Below are 19,442 nucleotides of genomic sequence, written 5' to 3'. Positions count from 1 at the left end.
TGATATTTTGGCCTCACTGGCACCTGTTGGTGGGGTGTTAGAACTACTAACAGCACAGTTGAGGATTGATCAAAGTTTCCACCATCCTTTGGACAACTGGGCTCCAGAGTGTGGCTGGGAAAATTAGACCAAGATGTTAACCTGTCAAGCTGCACATCCCAGTTTTAATTTTACGACATTGAAAAGGAAGTGACCATTTAAAAATACATGAGTAAGGCACTACACGAAGAGATTGCCTGATTTCCCCCCTAGTATTATTTCCAAGAACATATTAAACTTTTAGTGTGTTTTTAACATTAAAAATTCTACTATAAAAACCCGTGTATATACCCCTTTCTTCCTCTAGAGCAAGCCTGATATGGTCAAGACACTCACAAATATTTATGGAATAAATGAATGAATATCTTGACTGTCTCTAGATAGAATTTTATTCTGATAGGAACCTTAGATCAGATGTGGCAGAGTGGACTGAGTCTGGTCTACAGATGTGTTTTATTTGGCCTGAACATTGTTTTGAAAATATTTGGATCATGTGTCAATCTTAAAATCAAGAGATTTCACATAAAAAGTACATCTAATAACATCACCCACATTCTTTTTTAAGATATATTTTTATTGATTTCAGAGAAGAAGGGAGAGGGGGACAGAGATAGAAACATCAATGATGAGAGAAAATCATTGATCGTCTACCTCCTGCATGCCCCCAACTGGGGATCAAGCTCACAACCCGGGCATGTGCCCTGATTGGGAATCAAACCGTGACCTCCTGGTTCATAGGTCAACACTCAACCTCTGAGACATGCCAACTGGCATCACCCATGTTCTTACATGGAAATACATTGCTGGGGCATCAACAACCCCAGTGTAGCCCAGTCTCCACCACTCTGAGTATCTAACAGCTATGACTTTAGGCTAAGATCAGAGAGCATCTAGAAATTCCTCCTCCTTAAAACCAACACTAACTTTCCTCTCCGGAAATGATAAGATCATCCAGGCAGTAGTCACTGCCTTTCTCACGTGAGTAAATGTGCAGTTGTACGTAAGGACATGAACACATGCTAGAGTCCTATGTACCGGAGCTTTCTCCCAAAGCCAATCTCACCCATTGGACTGAAGATGTAGGTGTGACGTGTGCATATGAATAGAGTCCCCTAATGACAGCTGACGACTGTCCTGAAGGAGCCAGACTGATACTTGCCTTTAACTAACTGTAAAGAAAGCATGTGCCCAACAAATTTACTCTGTGCACATTTTAAGATTAGGAGACATGGACTTAAATTCCTTGAAGTTAGATCGTTCCAATTACCCGCAGGCACTATAGACGTATACAACCTTTACAGGCAACGAGGAGGCTAGTTATAGACTATTCTTTGCTATTCAGTAAAGCAGACTCCTCCCCACCTTTAGGGTCTTGATTAACCGTAAAGTCTAAAGCAATACCTTGCTTTCCACACATGCTGTCATTGAGACTTTTCTCTCTTTAACTTTACTTCCTCCATCTACCTCCCATCCCCCTGGTTAATCCAAATTAGAGAGCGCTTTGTGGGGTCCTGGCCTTACCTGTTAGCACACAGCCCTGACACACAATGCTTACTCCCCGGATGTTTGTTGAGTGAGAAGGAATAAAGGAAGGAATATACATTTCTACGCAAACACGTCCACCAAATGCTCTGCTGGTCAGAGCTCCCGTGGTTGGGGGAACCCTCTCCTCACCTGTTGGGTGCCTGGGTCTGAGAGTCCGTTTTAGGTTCTAATAGTTATGACAAACCCAAGGCAGTATTTTCTTACCCATTTAACTCCTCAACAACAAATTCACATATTAAGGCACATCTGGTCATAAAACAGGACACCACTTTATCACTTGACCAGCTCTCCCCCGGCCAGTCTCTGCACCACTGTTGGCCACTGGCACACACAGAGCCTTTGCCCTCAGCAGTCCTCAGCTACTTAGTTTAGTTATTGCACTAACTTTTTTTTTAGATAACATATGCCAATTTTACTTTTTTTAAAATATAATTTATATGCCATAAAGTTCACCCATTTAAAGAAAGCTCATTATTTTTAGTATAGTCACAGAATTATACAACCATCACAATGAATTTTAGAACATTTTCATCACCTTAAGAAAAAGACCCATACCATTAGCCATGATTCCCTGTTTTCCCTCAACCTCCCCTGCTCTAGGTATCTGCTACCTACTTTCTTTTTCTATAGATGTGACCATTCTGGACATGTCATATAAATGGAATCAGACACTAGTCCTTTGTGACTGGCTTCTTTCACTTAGCACAGTGTTTTCAAGGTTTCCTCTATGTCAGTGGTTCTCAACCTTCCTAATGCCACGACCCTTTAATACAGTTCCTTATGTTGTGGTGACCCCCATTTCATTGTCACAAATTGAACACAATTATAACATAGTGATTAATCACAAAAACAATATGTAATTATATATGTGTTTTCTGATGGTCTTAGGCGACCCCTGTGAAAGGGTCGTTTGACCCCCAAAGGGGTCGCAACCCACAGGTTGAGAACCGCTGCTCTATGTTGTAACAGGTATCAGTACTTCATTTCTGTTTATTGCCAACTAGTACTCTGTTGCATGGGTACCACACTTATTTATCCATTTATTGTTTGATGGACCTGTGAGTTGTTTCTACTTTTTGGCTGTTACGAATAATGCTGCTATGGACTGGAGAAGTTTTTGCATAGACATATGCTTTCATTTTTCTTGGGTATATGCCTACGAGTGGAATTGCTGCATCAGATGATAACTGCGTGTTTAAGCTTTTGAGAAACTGCCAGACTGTTTTCCAATGAGGCTGCACCATTTTACATTCCCATTAGCAGTGAATGAAGGTTCTGATTTCCCCACATTCTTGCCAACATTTGTTATCTATCTTTTTTATTAGAGCTATCCTAGTGGGTATGCAGTAGTATCTCTTTCTGTGTTTGATGTTCATTTCCCTGGTGACTCGTGATGTTGAGCATCTTTTCATGTGTTTATTGGCCATTTTTATGTCTTCATTGGAGAAATGTCTATTCAGATCCTTTGCCCATTTTTAAATTGGGTTATGTGTCTTATGTTTTAAGTTGTAGGAGATCTTTATGTATTCTGGATGCCAGACTTCTGTTAGATATATGATTTGCAGTTTTTCTCCAATCTGTGGGTTGTCTTTTTCACTCTCTTGACAGTGTCCGTTAAAGCACAAGCATTTTAATGTTGAGAATGTCTAATTTATCTACTCTTCTTCTGATGTTTATTGTTTTAGTGGCATATCTAAGAAACCATTGCTTAACCCAGGGTCACAGAGATTTATGCCCATGTTTTCTTCTAAAACTTTTATAGTCTTAGCTCTTATATTTAGGTCTTTGATCCATTTTGAGTTAATTTTTGTTATATCATGTGAGGTCACATGCCATTTTCGAAAATAAATTAAAATGAGAAATAATCAGGACTTTAAAATATGCAGCTGTCTCTGATTTTAATTGAAAATCATGTCATGTTTCATTAAACATATCATTTAATGGAAAAAATTAATTCCTAACAAGGCTGATATTCTCAATAATTACTTTAAGAATTCTATAAGCTAAGAATTGTTAGAAAAGGCCTTTGACATTCTTGTTTCTTTTAAAAAATCAACTGCTTTCAGTAAAGATTTAAATAAATAAAGCCATATTTTAACATGCTATATAAATAATATTTTAAAAAATATTAAAAACATGTCTATTTTCCTCTTAAAATGATATGGGCTTCAATTTAACACAGTGGTTTTCAGTCAGGAGTGATTCTGCTCCCCAGAGGACATCTGGCGGTATTTGGAGACATTTTTGTTTGTCACAACGTAGGGAGGAGGATGGTACTGTCATGTACTGGACAGAGATGCTGCTAAACAGTCCCCAGGGCATAGAACAGCCCCCAACACAAGGAATCACCCAGCCCCAAATAGCAATTGTGCCACGATTGAAAACCCCACTTTAACTAAATCAGTGGCCCCTCTTAGATATATTTGAGAAGAGATGTGAGTTTGCAAACCCTTTTCCTCTCATTTACAACCTCATGGTTTTCTGCTATCACAATACTGAGCCTTTCAGAGGCCAGAATGTGTCCCAGAATCTTAACTGCCACCACAACCCTTTACAGACAAAAATCTATGAGGATCATTGGGAAAACACTTGTTTTTGTTGCTTAATTTATTTTGTACTTGTGTGTTTTCATTTTTGAATCTTAAGATATATTTGATCATTCTTTCCCTGTTCAACATGCATATGTGGGTAACCAAGTCTCCTGTTAAAATGTATTTTATCTGCCAAAACCGGTTTGGCTCAGTGGATAGAGCGTCGGCCTTCGGACTGAAAGGTCCCAGGTTCGATTCCGGTCGGGGGCATGTACCTGGGTTCTGGGCATATCCCCAGTGGGATATGTGCAGGAGGCAGCTGATCGATGTTTCTCTCTCATCGATGTTTCTGACTCTCTATCTCTCTCCCTTCCTCTCTGTAAAAAATCAATAAAATATATTTTTAAAAAATGTATTTTATCTGATTATAGAACAATAGTTATAAGAAGTAGCTGTGAGTGCTTGGCACTGGGCTAAGCACTGATCCTGCATTATCTGATTTAATTTCCTCGACAACCCTGAGTGACTAACATTCATGTATTACAGCCGTAGACACTGAGGCACAACGAGATGCAACTGGCCCAGGACCATATGTGTCATCACTACTCCGAGTCAGGGCATGAGCTTGAGGGGGGTCCAGGCGTGTCACCGAGCATTTGGTTACTCACTGTGGGTAGTCACAGAGAGACAGTGAGGTTGTTCTCTCCCTCAGTTAAGTCACTGTCGGTGCCCTGCCATGGGGGAGAAGGAATGGACCACACAGCTAGCTAGCCACAGGAGAGCCATCTCACCTTGGGCATGCCCGCAGATGTGTGGCTCACCTGTGACCATCACCCGTCCCGCATATCACAGCGGACAGTGTCTGAGGACTGCTGCTTAGGGAAAACTGGGATGTCTCTGACATCTCTTAGGTTCTTAATAGTCGCCCTAATCCGTCAAGGCTCATTTTCTACCTACTGGCCATCTACTCACAACATACTCCAACTCCCAAATGTCTCTTCTGACTTGTGGCTTAAATCCACTTGCATGTACACCAGCACCACGCCCCGAGCCCCCATACATGCCCCGCACTGAGCTAGACCTGCTCACCTTCAGCCTCCCAGAGTCGGGGCCACTCCGGTCCCCTGATCTCACAGGCACTGCTCTTACCGGAATAGCACTGTGGGGTTTAACAGCCGTGAAACATCTTGTAAAACATATAGGCTGCAGTTAAACAGTAGTATTTCCCTCCCAGGCTGTATCCCTCTGTGTGCACATAGCTGTCCCCACATACCTGATATCACTCCCCTCTCAGAGGGGTTTCGGGAAAGGAGCCTTGGTGTGGGTGAGTGACTGAAGATATGCATTTTGATGTACAAAGATCGGAGATGGAATGGCTGTCCGGTCAGGCCACGTTGGGGGTGTGGCAGGAAGTGAGGTGAGATTCTGCTCACATCTGCCTTCCAGGTATCCTCTACCACCTCTTCGAGTGAAAGGGGGAGAGAGCAATGATTAGAACTGAGGATTGCCCTCCTCCCCCAAATCTAAAGCAGACCTGTCCCTGAAACTCTTTGGGCAAATCTTTCCTTATTCTGAGCCTCAGTTTCCCCTTGAAGGATGGGTACATGCATCAGACAATCTAAGCATCTTTGCAAGCATAAACTTTAAAAAAAAAAAAACTTTGAATGTCTAAGGTATTGGGGGCTGCGTTAAAGGGAAGCCAAGCCCACCCTACCTAGGAATCTGCTTTAATAGGAAGCCCACACCTGGAAGCCTGCCCACGTTGGAAGGAGACACGACAATGATTGGTCGATGCTATCTTTCTTCAGAGACCCATCTCCAGGGGCGACGTTCAAAATATTTAACAGCCAGCATCACATGAGCACTGACTGTCAGAAAGGGAGCAGGAGCTGGTCGGGCCTTCCAGGGCCGCAGCCTGAAAGCTCGCCTCCCCCACCTGGCCCGCCTCGCCTGCTGTGCCAACCTCTCCCACCTCACTGCCTGCTGAGCCTTTACCGATTGTGTTTTGGGGGTCTGCCTCTTCCTGCCTGACTCTGCATCCAGGGCCTTAACTCACACCCCTTGGCCTTCTTCTCTCCCCGATTGCTTTATACACAACGGCTATAAATATCCTCCTGCATCCAAACACCAGCTTAATCATATTTGTCACTCAACAGATGCTCTCGGAGCCTCCCTCTGTGCTCAGCCCCATGTTGGCTGACGACTCACCCTCTCGTCTTCAGAAAACATTAGAGGCTGAGAAACGCAAGGAGATCAAGAGACCTAGCCTAGCTCTGCCCGCGCCTGTTGCATGACCTTAGACATGTCCCTGTCCCTACCAGGTGTCAGACTCCTTACGCGTAAATGAGTGACTTGAGCCCCACTGTTCAGGGATGAGTTTCTGGAGAAATGCACGCCTTCAGCAGCTGACCGCTCTCTCTCTTTCTCTCTCTCTCTCTGTTCCTCTCTCTGTCGCCCGGGCTGCCACCTCCACTGTAGAACGCACTGCTGCCTGCAGGCCTGAGGCAGAAGGACCAGACCACCAAAGCGCCCACGGGCCCCTTTAAAAGGGAGGAGCTCTTGGATCACTTGGAAAAGCAAGCAAAGGAGTTTAAGGACCGAGAAGATCTGGTCCCCTACACAGGGGAAAAGCGAGGTACCGAAGCTTGTTGCTCTTATGAATATGACCCTCTCCATGAATCGCTGATTGCCAACTGTACGCCAGGCCCTGTGTTGAGCCCATTGTGACTGGGCCTCCTTGCCTACATCCCTGCCTGGCCAAAAAACATAAACTCAACTCCAAAAGCATTGATGATGTAGGTTTAGGGAAGTTTTCGGTTAAACCAGACCAGTATAACTCCCCCACCTTAATCCCCTTTAACTGGGATGCCCTGCTTATCCTAATATATAAAAACCCAGGGTTCATAACGACTGGCCAAAGGCTTGACCAAACACTGGAAGTTAGTTGTCCAGTATGTGGAGGGTTGTCGTGGCAACCCAGCACTGACTGCCACTGGTGGGGGCTCAGTGACCCAGCACTGACTACCAAGGGGGCTACGGATCAGGCCCGGAGAGAGGCCTGAAGAGAGGCAGGGTCTGATCCACAGCCTCCGTGGCAGCTGTTGATCAGCCGTTGCCTCTCTCTTTCTCTCCCGGCTTCCCCAGCAGCCACGCCTCTGTTTCTCTCCAGGCTCTGCGGGGGCTGCTGATCAGCCCCACCTCTCTGATCAGGCCTGGAGGTGTTGACTGGCATAGAAACCAACCAAATCAGAACCAAATCTGGGTGAACTGTGAGGAGCCAATGGCTGTCTAGGAGGTGGAGCTTTTGACGCTGACTGACATAGAAACCGACCAATTAGAACCAAATTGGCCAGCAGGGGAGGGCAATTGGGGGCAAGATCAGGCCAGCAGGGGAGAGCAGTTAGGGGCGATCAGTCAGGCAGGTGGGCAGAGGAAGTTAGGGGTGATCAGGCAGGCAGGCAGGTGAGCGGTTAGTAGCCAGCGGTCCCAGATTGCGAGAGGGATGTCCAACTATTGGTTTAGGATCGGGCCTAAACCAGCAGTTGGACATCCCCTAAGGAGTCCCCGATTAGAGAGGGTGCAGGCTGGGCTGAGGGAACCCGCCCTCCGTTCCATGCACAAATTTTGTGCACTGGGCCACTAGTTTTTTTATACAAACCTAGACACTTTTGAAAATGATAGAAGTCATTGTTAATCGTGATATCAGCACATGAGACCTAAACAAGGCCCATTCTGTGCAAACTAAGAACAAGAGATACCCTATCTCCCCTAACCATCCCTGCTCTTTCCCAAAAGTTTCTCTCTTTGGCAATTGCATTACTCCTTCCTCCATCCGTTCCTCCGTGATGCTGCCCCAGCCTACGGCAAGCCTCCAGGAGTGTCTGAGGAGCAGAGAGGCAGTCCTGACCACCCAGCCCCTTGAGGGCTTCCTGTTGTTCTCCAAACCGTTCTACCGCCCTCTTCCCTCATGCTTGCCCTTGCTCAACTCACTGCTTCCCACAGGCCTGCTGAGCACCTCTCTACCTCACCACCTGTGCAGGTATTCCTCTTCCCTCTGCCTGGGATGCTGGCCCTGCTGGCTGCCTCTGTGCTTCTTCCTGCCCTGTCAGAGGCATCATGGTTGGAAACAGCCTGGAGCAGGGTGCATTCGGTTGCCATCCTGGCACTACCACTTCCTAGCTGTGTGAGCTTGAGTAAACTGTTAAACCTGCTGTGCCTTCATTTCTTGGTCTGTAAATGGGGTCGATGAAAATAATATTACCAGTCATGAGGACTGAGGTAAGACATATAGCGCCCAGCCCATAGTGAGTGTTATGCAAGTATTAGCTATGAGTACCCTTTCGGTCTCAACTGTCCTGATCCCTCCTTCAGGGAAGCCTTTCCTGTCTCCTGGGTTCAGGACGTGCAGTCCCTTCAGCTCCCCCTTGGTACTTCTCCACCTCAGGGGCCTGTGGGCTTCCTTCATAGCAGTTCCCACGCTATCATTATCTCTGTATCATTTGTCTCTGTCACTGGCCTGTAAGCCCCATGAGGGCAGGGACTCCAGCTGTTCTTGCTCACATGATACTCTCAGCACCCGGTGCAGGGCCTGGTGTACAGTAAGGCTCAGTAGAGAGTTGGTGAATGAATGAATGAGTTCAAATTAAATAAATGCATAATGCCTGGTGGCTCAGTTGGTTGGAGCGTCATCCTGTGCACTGAAAGGTTACAGGTTCGATCCCCAGTCAGGGTGTGTACGGGAGGCAACTGATGGATGTTTCTCTCTCTCTCTCTCTCTCTCTCTCTCTCTCTCTGAAATTAATAAAAACATATGTTTTAAAAAGAATATAAGCCCCATGAGTACAAGGACCACATCTATCTGGTTCATTGCAACCACATCTAACAAACCCTAGCGCATAGTAGACACCCAATATATATTTCCTAAGTTCATTAGTTCATTGTGTAATTAATTGTTTAGTCTCTTCCATTCTCCCCACCCCCAAGAATGTAAGTGAGATGAGCCTCGGTCCAGGTCCGTGGCTATTGGCTCTGTATCCCTGTTGAATTGGCACAATACCCTGCAGAGTATCTGCTGGATGACTAATAAAATGAAAAGGGCAGCAGGAGTCGACACGGTGGGGAGGACGTTGAGCCATCCCAAACCCTGGCGTTGGAGCTCAGACCAATGAAAACTTGGAGGGTCAGGGAACCCCAGAAGGAGGCCTGTGTGGCCTGGAAGGTGGCGGCAGGGCAAGGGGTGGGAATGACTGGGGCCTTGACCTGAAGGGCTGGGTGTGCCCTGCTGAGAATGTGGCACGAGATGTTCTTAAGCAAGGCACTTGTGCCATGAGGAGTGGTTTCAGCACAGCAGAGAAAGAGAATAGAATCTCTGGATTTCATGGCCTTAAAACAGCGTCCCACCCACACATTTGAAAAACGAGGAAACCGAGGCTGTGAGAGAGTCGGCAGCAGGCCTGGTGGACGGCTGGTGAGTCCTTGCTGGCGTCCACTTGCTCAGGCACACATCGCTCTCCCAGGGGAGGAGCTGCGGATGGGATGGTGTGGGGAAGGGAATCTGGGCGGCACACAACCAGTCCTGCCGCTCCAGAGGATGCCAGTCTGGCTGGAGCCTGGCACAGTGCTCTCGGCTCCCGGAGCCTGACTGCTTTCGTGAAAAACCAGGCCAATCCGAAGAGGGTCTCTGGAATTTATTCTATTGCCGCATAATGACAAGCTTAAAAGGTTCATCATCTTACTGTCACCCCCACCATCAGTGTCATCTCCATAAAGTATTTCCTGGTGATTGTTGGGGTCCTTGTAGGTTGAATAAGTGGGGATCTCAACAGAGAATGTGGGGAAGACCTTCCATCTCCAACAGCCAGAGGCGGGGCCATTCAGTCCAGCCCTGGCTGAGCATTCGCCCACGCTGGGCCTAGAGCTGGCTAGGCTGAGGCGAAACAACACCCCAGCACGCAAGACCCAACAGAATGTGGTAGGAGCCTTACATGGGTGTGAGGTGGTATCAGTGCAAAACCCTGAGGAATGTGAACTTCAGTCACGCTGACTCAGGCAGGGGTCAGAATAAAATATCCATGCAGAGTATTTTCCTTAGAATTAGATTTGTTTGGCTATATGTGCTAGGGGGAAAAGTAAAATAAGAGAGCTTAAGCAAGGTGGAGTTTAATTTTCTTTCACTTACAAGAGTTGCAGGGTTAGGCAGTCCAGAGCTAGGAAGGCATCTTGCCTAGTATTAAGAATCAACACCCTTTCCAGTTTATTATTATTATTATTATTATTATTATTATTTTCATTCTCACCCAAGGATATTTTTCCATTGATTTTTAGAGAGAGTGGGAGAGGGAAAGACAGAGAGAAATATCAGTGTGAGAGAAGGACATCAATTGGTTGCCTCCTGCACGAGCCCCGACCAGGGCCCAGGCCGGGGAGGAGCCTGCAACCGAAGTACGTGCCTTCACCGGAATAGAACTCGGGATCCTTTGGTCTGCAGGCCAACACTCTATCCACTGAGCCAAACCAGCTAGGGCCACCCTTTCCAGTTTTTTAATCTTTCATCCCTGCAATATGTTCTTGTCCTCATGGCCCTTCTGGTTGCTTGAAGCTCTAGTCACCACACCCACATCCAATTAGTAAGATGAAGGAAGGGAAGAAGTCCGAATCCTTCTTGTACCTCTGGGAGGCACCTGCTGTAGGAGCTAGGAAACCATAGGTCCTAACTATTTATTGAGTTTCATCCTAGCCATTGTATCCATCATTTTCACAGTTGATTTCCATTTTAGCCCCTTTGTCTCCTTTGTATGTTTTGCCCTTTTCCAGATCCAACTCTGGATACATTACCCCCCAGATGATTTTGTTGTGTATTGGCCATTGCTGTAAACAATTTAAACAATAAAAGTAACTCAAAGTAATTTCCTCCACTGAGAGATAGATACTGATCCCATTTTAGTGAATATTCTTCTGGACATTTCTCTCTGCACTTTCTACCCCTTCCCACCTCTACCATTACCACCCTGGTCCAAGTCACCCTCATCTCTCACCTGGACTATGGCAGGAGCCTCCTAACTATCTCCCGGCTTCCATCCTCACCTGCTTCAGGGTATTCTCAGTCAGTCATGAAAGTGAGCAGGTTTTTTTAAAATTGAGGTAATAGTCACATAACATGAAATTGACCATTTTAAAGTGACCGATTCAGTGGCATTTAGTACATTCGTAATGTTGTGCAACCACCATCTCTGTCTAGATCGAAAACACTTTCTTCACTCCAAAATAAAACCCTGTACCACATCGGCCGTTACTCCCATTCTCCCCTCCCCCCAGCCCCCGGCGGCCACCAGTCTGTTTCTATGGATTTATCTATTCTGGATATTTCCTATAAATTAAATCACATAATGTGTGACTTTGTGTCTGGCTTCTTTCGCTTAGCGTCTTGTTTTCGAGAGTCACTCATTCCCTTTTATGACTGAATAATATTCTGTAGTTTGTTTAACCGTCCATCCAGTGATGAACTTTTTGGCTACTGTGATTAGTGCTGTTATGAACATTTATGTACAAGTGTTTGTTTGTCTGTTTTTTTCGTTGGATCATATGGGGGGGGGGGAGTTTTTTGAAGAACTAGAAAACTTTTCCAAAGCAACTTCACCATTTTACATTCCCACCAGCAATATACAAGGGTTCCACTTTCTCCACATCCTTGCCAACCCTTGTTATTTTGGTTTTTGGTTTTTACTATAGCCATCCTCATGGGTGTGAGGTGGTAGCATTGCCATTTCGGCTTGCATTTCCCTAATGACTAAGGGTGTTGAGCATCTTTTCACATGTTGTTGGTCATATGTATATACTCTTTGGAGAAATGTCTAAAAATCCTTTGCCCATTTTAAAATTGGGTTTTGTTGTTCTTGTTGAGTTGTTAAAGTTCTTTAATATAGTCTGCATATTAGACCCCATCAAATATGTGACTGTGAATATTTTCTCCCATTGTGTATGTTGTCTTTTCACTTTATTGATAATATCCTTTAATGCACAAAAGTTTTAAAGTTTTTAGTTTTATTGATTTTTAGAGAGAGAGGAAGGGAGAAGAAGAATAGAGAAATAGAAACATCAGTGAGAGAGAAACATCACTGATCGGCTGCCTCCTGCATGCCCCCTACTGGGAATTGAGCCTGCAATCTAGGCATATGCCTGACTGGGAATCGAATCGGTGAACTCTTGGTTCCTGCGTTGATGCTCAACCACTGAGCCTCACCAACCGGGCAAAGTTTTAAATTTTTATGAAGTCCAATGGATCTATGTTTTCATGTCTAAGAATACATTGTCATGTCTAAGAATACATTGCCAAATCTAAGGTCATGAAGATTTACGTCTTTTCTTTTAAGAGTTTTATAGTTTTAGCCATTATATTGAAGTCACTGATTTATTTTCATTTATTTGTATAGATGCTATGAGATAGGGGTCCAACTTCACCCTTTTGCATGTGGATCTCCAGTTGTCCCAGCACAACTTCTTATTTAAAAAAATATTTTTTTATTGACTTCAGAGAGGAAGGGAGAGAGAGATAGAAACATCAATAATGAGAGAGAATCATTGATTGGCTGCCTCCTGCATGCCCCCCACTGGGGATTGAGCCCACAATCCAGGCATGTGCCCTGACCAGGAATAGAACCATGATCTCCTGGTTCATAGGTCGACGCTCAACCACTGAGCCACCAGAAGGGCCATCACAACTTCTTGAAGAAACTATTCCCTTTTTCATTGAATGGACTTGGCACCCTAAAATAAATTTGCCATAGATCTATGTATGGGTTTATTTCTGGACTCTTAGTTCTATCCATTGTTTCTATATTTATCCTCATGTCAATGCCACCTTTCTTTATGTTGTAGTAAGTTTTTAAATCAGGACATCTAAGTCCTCCAAATTCATTCTTTATTGAGATTGTTTTGGCTATTTGGTGCCTCTAGCAATTTTATATAAATTTGAGGATTGGCTTTTTCACTTCTGAAAAAAAAAGCCATTGGAATTTTGATAAAATTGCATTATATCTGTAGATTATTTGGACATTATTGCCATTTTAATATGGTCTTCCAGTCCATGAACTCGGGATTCTTTTTATTCATGTATGTCGTTTTTAATTCCTTTCAGCAATGATTTGTAGTGTTCCATGCACAAGTCTTTCACCTCCTTGGTTAAATTTATTTCTCACTTTTTTTCCCCTTTGGATGCTATTACAGATGAAACTAGAGGCTCAGTGCACAAAATTTGTGCCCTGGAGGGGGGGTTCCCTCAGCCTGGCCTGCACCCTGACCACCTTCCTGAAGGAGCAGTGCCCCTCACTCACACCCAGCCTAGAACTTCCTAATCATTTCCTCTGCTTTATATTTCCCCATAATATCCTCTAATAGCTTTACATGCTTGTTTATTACCTGTCTCCTTTCACTAAATTGTAAATTGTTCATTGCTAGTCCTCTAGCCCCTAGAAAGGTGCCTAGCACATAAGAAACACTCAGTAACTATCTATTGCATATATATATATGTAATTTTTCATGCATGGAATTAAATTATTCATGCTATTTTGTAAACTGGCTTTTGCCACCTTTTGTCTTGGCATTTTCCTTCTTAGTACGTGGAGAGCCCCATCCTTTGTAAGAACTGCTGGGACTCCATCGCGTGGATGCCCCAGGATTTCCCCAGCGGTCCCTCTGGGTGGACACTGCAGTGACCATCCTTGTGCGCCTCTTTGCTCCTCATTCAGTTCTGAGTCTGACACTTTAAAAATATCACGTCCCATGAGGCAAGGAGACATTTCTTGCTCCCTAGTCCTCTTTTAATAATCTGAGTATATTTTATTTATTTTGTTTAGAAATGTTTCTAAATTTTTCTCTCCTATCAGAACGCTTAGTTAGGATATCCCAGACACTGGCATTCGACTTTTTAAAAAATCTTTTTTCTACTTACAGGTCATTTAAATTAATGACCCATGTTTTCAATAGCAAACAGTCTAGTTTGACCAAGCTATAAAGGTGTACTTTTCAAAATGAAAGGTTCTTTGTGGGAGATCTTCCATTCCTGTTCTTGGGGAAGTTTGCACTGGTCCCCAGAGGGAGAAACCTCACGGGATTCTCAGCATGAAGGGATCACAGTGATGGGGAAGGCCCAGGGTTGCTGGAAGCTACCGATGCTGCTGTACTTGCCCTCCCTGTAACGGACACTCATGTGTTTGCAGGAAAGGTCTGGGTCCCCAAGCAGAAGCCGATGGATCCTGTGCTGGAAAGTGTGACACTGGAGCCGGAGCTGGAGGAGGCCTTGGCGAACGCCTCCGACGCGGAGCTCTGTGACATCGCAGGTGAGAGGCGCTCCACACGCTCCCATGTCCTCCAGAAGGACTTGACCTGCGTCTGCAGGGAGCCGTGGACGGTTTATTTCAATATGAACAGCCTCTCTCTCTAACAAGGACTAGAGGAGACCAAGAATATTAAAACTGAGGTCCATCATCAAAAACCAAAATGAGGAAAATAGAACCACCTACACTCATTACACTATGGAAGCATCTGTTGTTGCCATGCATGGGCCCTGATCCCATCTGCATCAAATCCTGCCCATGCCACCTGGGAAGAGAGAATGGGGGGCAGACAGAGGACTGTGGGCGTCTCAGGCTTGGGCAGTTCACAAGGGCTGGAGCAAAGCCATCTGATTTTACCACTTTGCACCTTCAGAAAACTCCCATCTCGTATTTGCACAACACTCTCCCTCTTCCTGTATATTTCCACATGATCTTCCCAAATAGCCTCTAAAACTTCAGCAGGTGGCCTGACCTTCAGAGCCCTTCCCCACCTCAGCATCTCTCCTTTCTACGGTCTAGTCTCTGCCCCGCATGCCCACCAAGAGTCAGATCTGGCCACACCAAACAGTCCGCATGCGTGTGTGTCCCCGCCCCCCATCATGCTGTGCTCCCTGGCCGGGGGATGGGTGGTCTTTTGATTCTGCAGATTTGGGGGCTATTAACCATCACCCAGATGATGACAGGAGGGTGGGTGAGGCGGGGAGAGACTCAGACAAGTGGGAAGGGAAGAGGAAAGATGGGGTTGAGTCTGCCTGGCTGAGGTTGAGGAGGAGTCAAGGAAGGTTCCAGATTGCCAGCTCCAGAGACTAAGTGGCTGTTGGTGCCATTAATGAGCATAGGTATAGTAGTCTGCTTGGGCTGCCATAACAAAATGCCCCAGACTGGGCGGCTTCAACAACAGAAATTTATTGTCTCATGGTCTGGGAGTCAGAAGCTCAAGGTGGCGGCAGGTTTGATTTCTTCTGAGCCCTCTCTCATTGGCTTGTCAGTAGCCACCTCTCACTGTGTCCCTCTATGCTGTGTCCCCTGGTGTGGGGTGACTCCTAATCTTTTCTTCTGAAGACACCAGTCGGATTAGATTAGGGCCCACCCTAAAAGCCTCATTGTAACTTAATCACCTTCTTAAAGACCTTATCTCCAAATACAGTTATAAATTCTAAGGTCCTGGGGATCAGGATGTGAACCTTGAGGTTTTGGAGGGACACAATTCAGCCCACACCAGTGGGAGAGGAGCAGGCTCAGGGGAAATGCTGAGTTCAGTTTGAGACCTTTGGAGTTCAAAGTGCCTGAGGGCCACCCAGGCGGGAACAGTTGTCCGTGAAAGTCTTGAATTCTGCAAGGGATCCACCTGCAGCCCTTGTGGCAGCATTAGCGTGGACATGTGGGCATCGTTAGCATCGTCAAGCTCCAGGCAGAGGGCATGACAGGAGTGGGGCCTGGGCTCTGCAGGCAAGTGTCCTGGCTCCGGTAGAAGCCTGTGAGAGGTGAGGGCCAGTTAGCCACAAATGGGCTGGGAGCCGATGGTCAAATCACAATGGACAGAACCTAATGCAAGAGCTAGGGAGACAGAAGGAGGGTTCCGGCTGGCCAGAGGCATGTGAGGCTAGAGGCCAGGTGAGGCCACCCGTGCTGGGGGACTTGGTCTCCTGCCTCATCACATCCTCTGGCTTCTCGTGGGAGCTGTGCATGGGTGCTGGTGGCATTTGTTGCAGGGGATGGGAGTGGGAAAGGGGGCGGCTGTCATCTACAGTGGAACCATGTGGGGCGGGACAGTGGGAAGACTCCAACATGCAGGAGGGGTGACGTTGGGTGCTGGTGGCCAAAGCCAGGTTGCAGGGACCAAGTGGCAAATGCAGAAAGCCAGTGTGTAGACTGTGAGTCCAAAACACCTTTTCCTCAGCAGGCAGGGAATTTGGGAAAGACCAAAGGGCAGTGGCTTGAAGGGTGTCAGGGCAGAGAGAGAGAGAGAGAGAGAGAGAGAGAGAGAGAGAGAGAGAGAGAGAGGTTTCCAATCCACTATGAAATTCAGAAGCAGTGAGCTCCATCCGGCCCTGATGGAAACAGAACACTTAACTCAGAAAACGTAACTGGTTTGCTTTAAAGTTCAGGTTTGGTTTTGTCAAAACCACACAAGTCATATTAGATCCACATCGTGCTCACGTATTTCGACCGAACCGTTTCCCTGGTGGGGGGTCCCCTTGACTCCCGGTTCCTCTGTGCAGCAGGGAGGTGGGTGGCTGACACCTTGTGCAGCACCTCCACGCTGACTCACCCTGGAGCTGTTTTTATCCTGGTCCTTCTCCCCCGATCACCCTCCGTGACATCACCCCCCTCATTAGTCAGCTCAGAGGGATTATCAAATGACTCCACTGTCAGAACCGCCAGCTTCTGTGCCAAAATAGAACTACAATATTGGGCTGAGTTTCTGTGTTGATTTCTTGAAACTATGTGTCTTTATTTTAGTTGGTGTAGCTCATTATTATTATCTGTTCATGATACCATACCCTTCCCATGTCCGGAAAGGAGAGGGGGAGCTGTAAATCGACTCGGGTGTTCACTGGCTCAGTGTGGGTGCCCATCATTGTGTATCAGCCATTTGAAGGTGACAGGGTCTCTGGGGAAGGAGGGCCTGAACATTTGCTGACCTCCAACTCCGGCCCAGGTGCGCTGGGAATTGCTTCCAGTGCCTTGCTGTTTGTTTATTGATTACAACACCCCTGGGAAGTAAGACTCATTATGCCCATTTTACAGATGGAGAAAGTAGGCACCGTGAGGGTAAATGCCTTGCCCATGGGCTTGGAACCCAGGCAGCGTGGTGCGATGGCCCACTCGCATCATCACCAACTGGTGCAGCCTGGATAAAGCCCTCCGGGTTGGGGGGCATGGTGGACACAGACGGTGGGTGAGAGGGGGTGCCAAGTCTCCCGGAGTGGCTGGGGGAGGATGGGGCCACAGTAGGAATGGCTCTGTTTGTTTGTTTAACCCTCACCCAAAGATATTTTTTCCATTGATTTTTAGAGAGTGGAAGAGACAGGGAAAGAAAGGGAGAAATATCGATGTGAGAGATATCGGTTGCCTCCTGCAAGAGCCCGACCAGGGCCCAGGCCGGGGAGGAGCCTGTAACCAAGGCATGTGCCCTTGACCAGAATCGAACCTGGGACCCTTTGGTCCACAGGCCGAAACTCTATCCACTGAGCCAAACCGGCTAGCGCAGGAAAGGCTCTGGATGCCACATTAGGGCGCTGACACCTGGGACTAGGGGAGTGTTGGAGAGGCGGATGAAAGCAGGGGTGTAGGCAGAGAGGCAGTGGTATTTAGAGGATGGGGGTGAGGGGGTCATAGAAGGCAGGCCCCAGGTAAGGCCAATGGCCAGGTGGAGCCATGGGACTGCATAAGAGGTGGCTCCACTGAGAGACCAGCTATTCCTAGTGCTGGACCAGAGGCCAGAATTTCAAAGATGCTGCAAGAGATGGAGGCAGGGGGCAGGACTTCTTGGCTGACCCACCGGAGGCAGGGATGGGAGGGTGGGGGTGGCTGGGCCTTCCCAAGGAGGGAGTGCATGGAGCCGCGATGTGGATGAGTCACTAGAGATAGAAAAGTAGGGAAAGAAGAGCATCACCTGGAGCCTTCACACCCCAGCTCCCAGGCAGGGCCCTCCCATAGGCTCACCTCCGCCAGTCACACATTCACACCCTCCGCAGCCATGTGCCTGGCCTCCCTTCTGTGTGCCAGGCTCTGACCGGGCCCTGGTGAAAGAAAGCAGCCTGGCGCCTGCCCTCGCAGAGCCGCCTCTGCTAACACCAAGGCCAGTGGGAAATGGCAAGGGAGAGTGAGTGTCGCAAAGGAAAAGGACGGTACAGGAGGGGGGCTGGGCTGGGCTGGGGCGCTAAGGCCAGAGACAAGCTGATCCTGAGGAGGAAGGGTAGGGTGAACAGGGGAGCGGGGCAGAGGTGGCCCGCTGAGCCGCTTGCTTTGCAGATGCACAGGCACAGGCTTGGTACTTGGTGATGAGAGGAACAGGCGGGACCCCCAGCAGGCGGCACATTGACTCGGGTGTGACACCGGTAAGGCAGGGCCTGTGAACTCTCATGTATTCACTTGTTTTCATGTTTGTGCGTCATTCATTCACTCATGGAGTCACGTGCATTATTGAGCTCCTACCGTATGAATGAATCAGATCCATTCCCAGCCCTTGGCGGGCCCAGGATGTGATGAGGACAGAGCAGAAGCATGTCAATTTCAACATGAAAAGCGTCGCCACAGGGTGGGGAACAGATGCCTCTGACAGGACTGAATTCTTGGTGTGTGGCCTTGGGCTGTGGCTTGGGGGCCACTGGGAGTCAGCTGCAAGCACTTGGCATTATCAGTGCCTCCCCTCCTCAGTTAGGGATGCGATCCTGTCTTGCCCTTTGGGCACCCTTCAGATGGGACGGACCCAGAAGGAATTGTGGGTAGGGAGACTCGCCTTCAGAAGGGCAACCCCAGGCAACCCCAAGGGCAGTTGGCACCCCCTGGCTCTTGTGACTCTCAGAGGCAGTCTTGGGCAGCCCCTGCCCCAGCTTCTGGTGCTCTTTCATGCCCGCAGGCTCCTGCTCTAGGAGAGGCAGGGTGCGGGCATTCAGCTGCGCCCGGTCCTGGGCCGGAGCCAGCTTCTCCCACCTGTTCCTAGGATGCCTGCATCTGCCCTGCAGCAGCCTGAGCCGTGGGCCGCTGGCGAGGCCGGGGATGTGTGCCGCTATCTCTCTGCACCCTTAGTGGAATGACGATTATGAACTGAGTGAACCCTGCCAAGGCAGAGAGAGGAAGGAGAACTTGATGTTCTTTTTCAGAGTTCAAAAATAGTCCTTTTTGAGTTTTCAGGAAGATTTGACTTATTTTAAAAAAACCACATTCCCCCGTGCTAAATCCAGCCTTGCCAATATCTACCAGGAACAAAGCAGCAGGCAATGTTGATGTGCTGTTTTCCTTCATCACTTACACCTCCCTCCCTCCCTCC

At 47.3% G+C, this 19,442-nt stretch overlaps 1 protein-coding gene across 1 annotated transcript in view; it reads left to right on the top strand.

The window, feature by feature from the left end:
• The window catches only part of TMOD1 (tropomodulin 1), a 59,945-nt gene that overhangs the window by 13,977 nt on the left and 26,526 nt on the right, over window positions 1–19,442 (top strand). Inside the window, exons 2-3 of the mRNA XM_023760384.1 lie at window positions 6,594–6,750; window positions 14,330–14,449. Coding sequence (XP_023616152.1) covers window positions 6,594–6,750; window positions 14,330–14,449 — 277 coding nt within the window. The remainder of the gene's footprint in view (window positions 1–6,593; window positions 6,751–14,329; window positions 14,450–19,442) is intronic.

This window comes from Myotis lucifugus, unplaced genomic scaffold, assembly GCF_000147115.1.
Source record: "Myotis lucifugus unplaced genomic scaffold, Myoluc2.0 scaffold_180, whole genome shotgun sequence".
Classification (NCBI taxonomy): domain Eukaryota; kingdom Metazoa; phylum Chordata; class Mammalia; order Chiroptera; family Vespertilionidae; genus Myotis; species Myotis lucifugus.
This window is presented reverse-complemented; position numbering and strand designations above follow the sequence as displayed.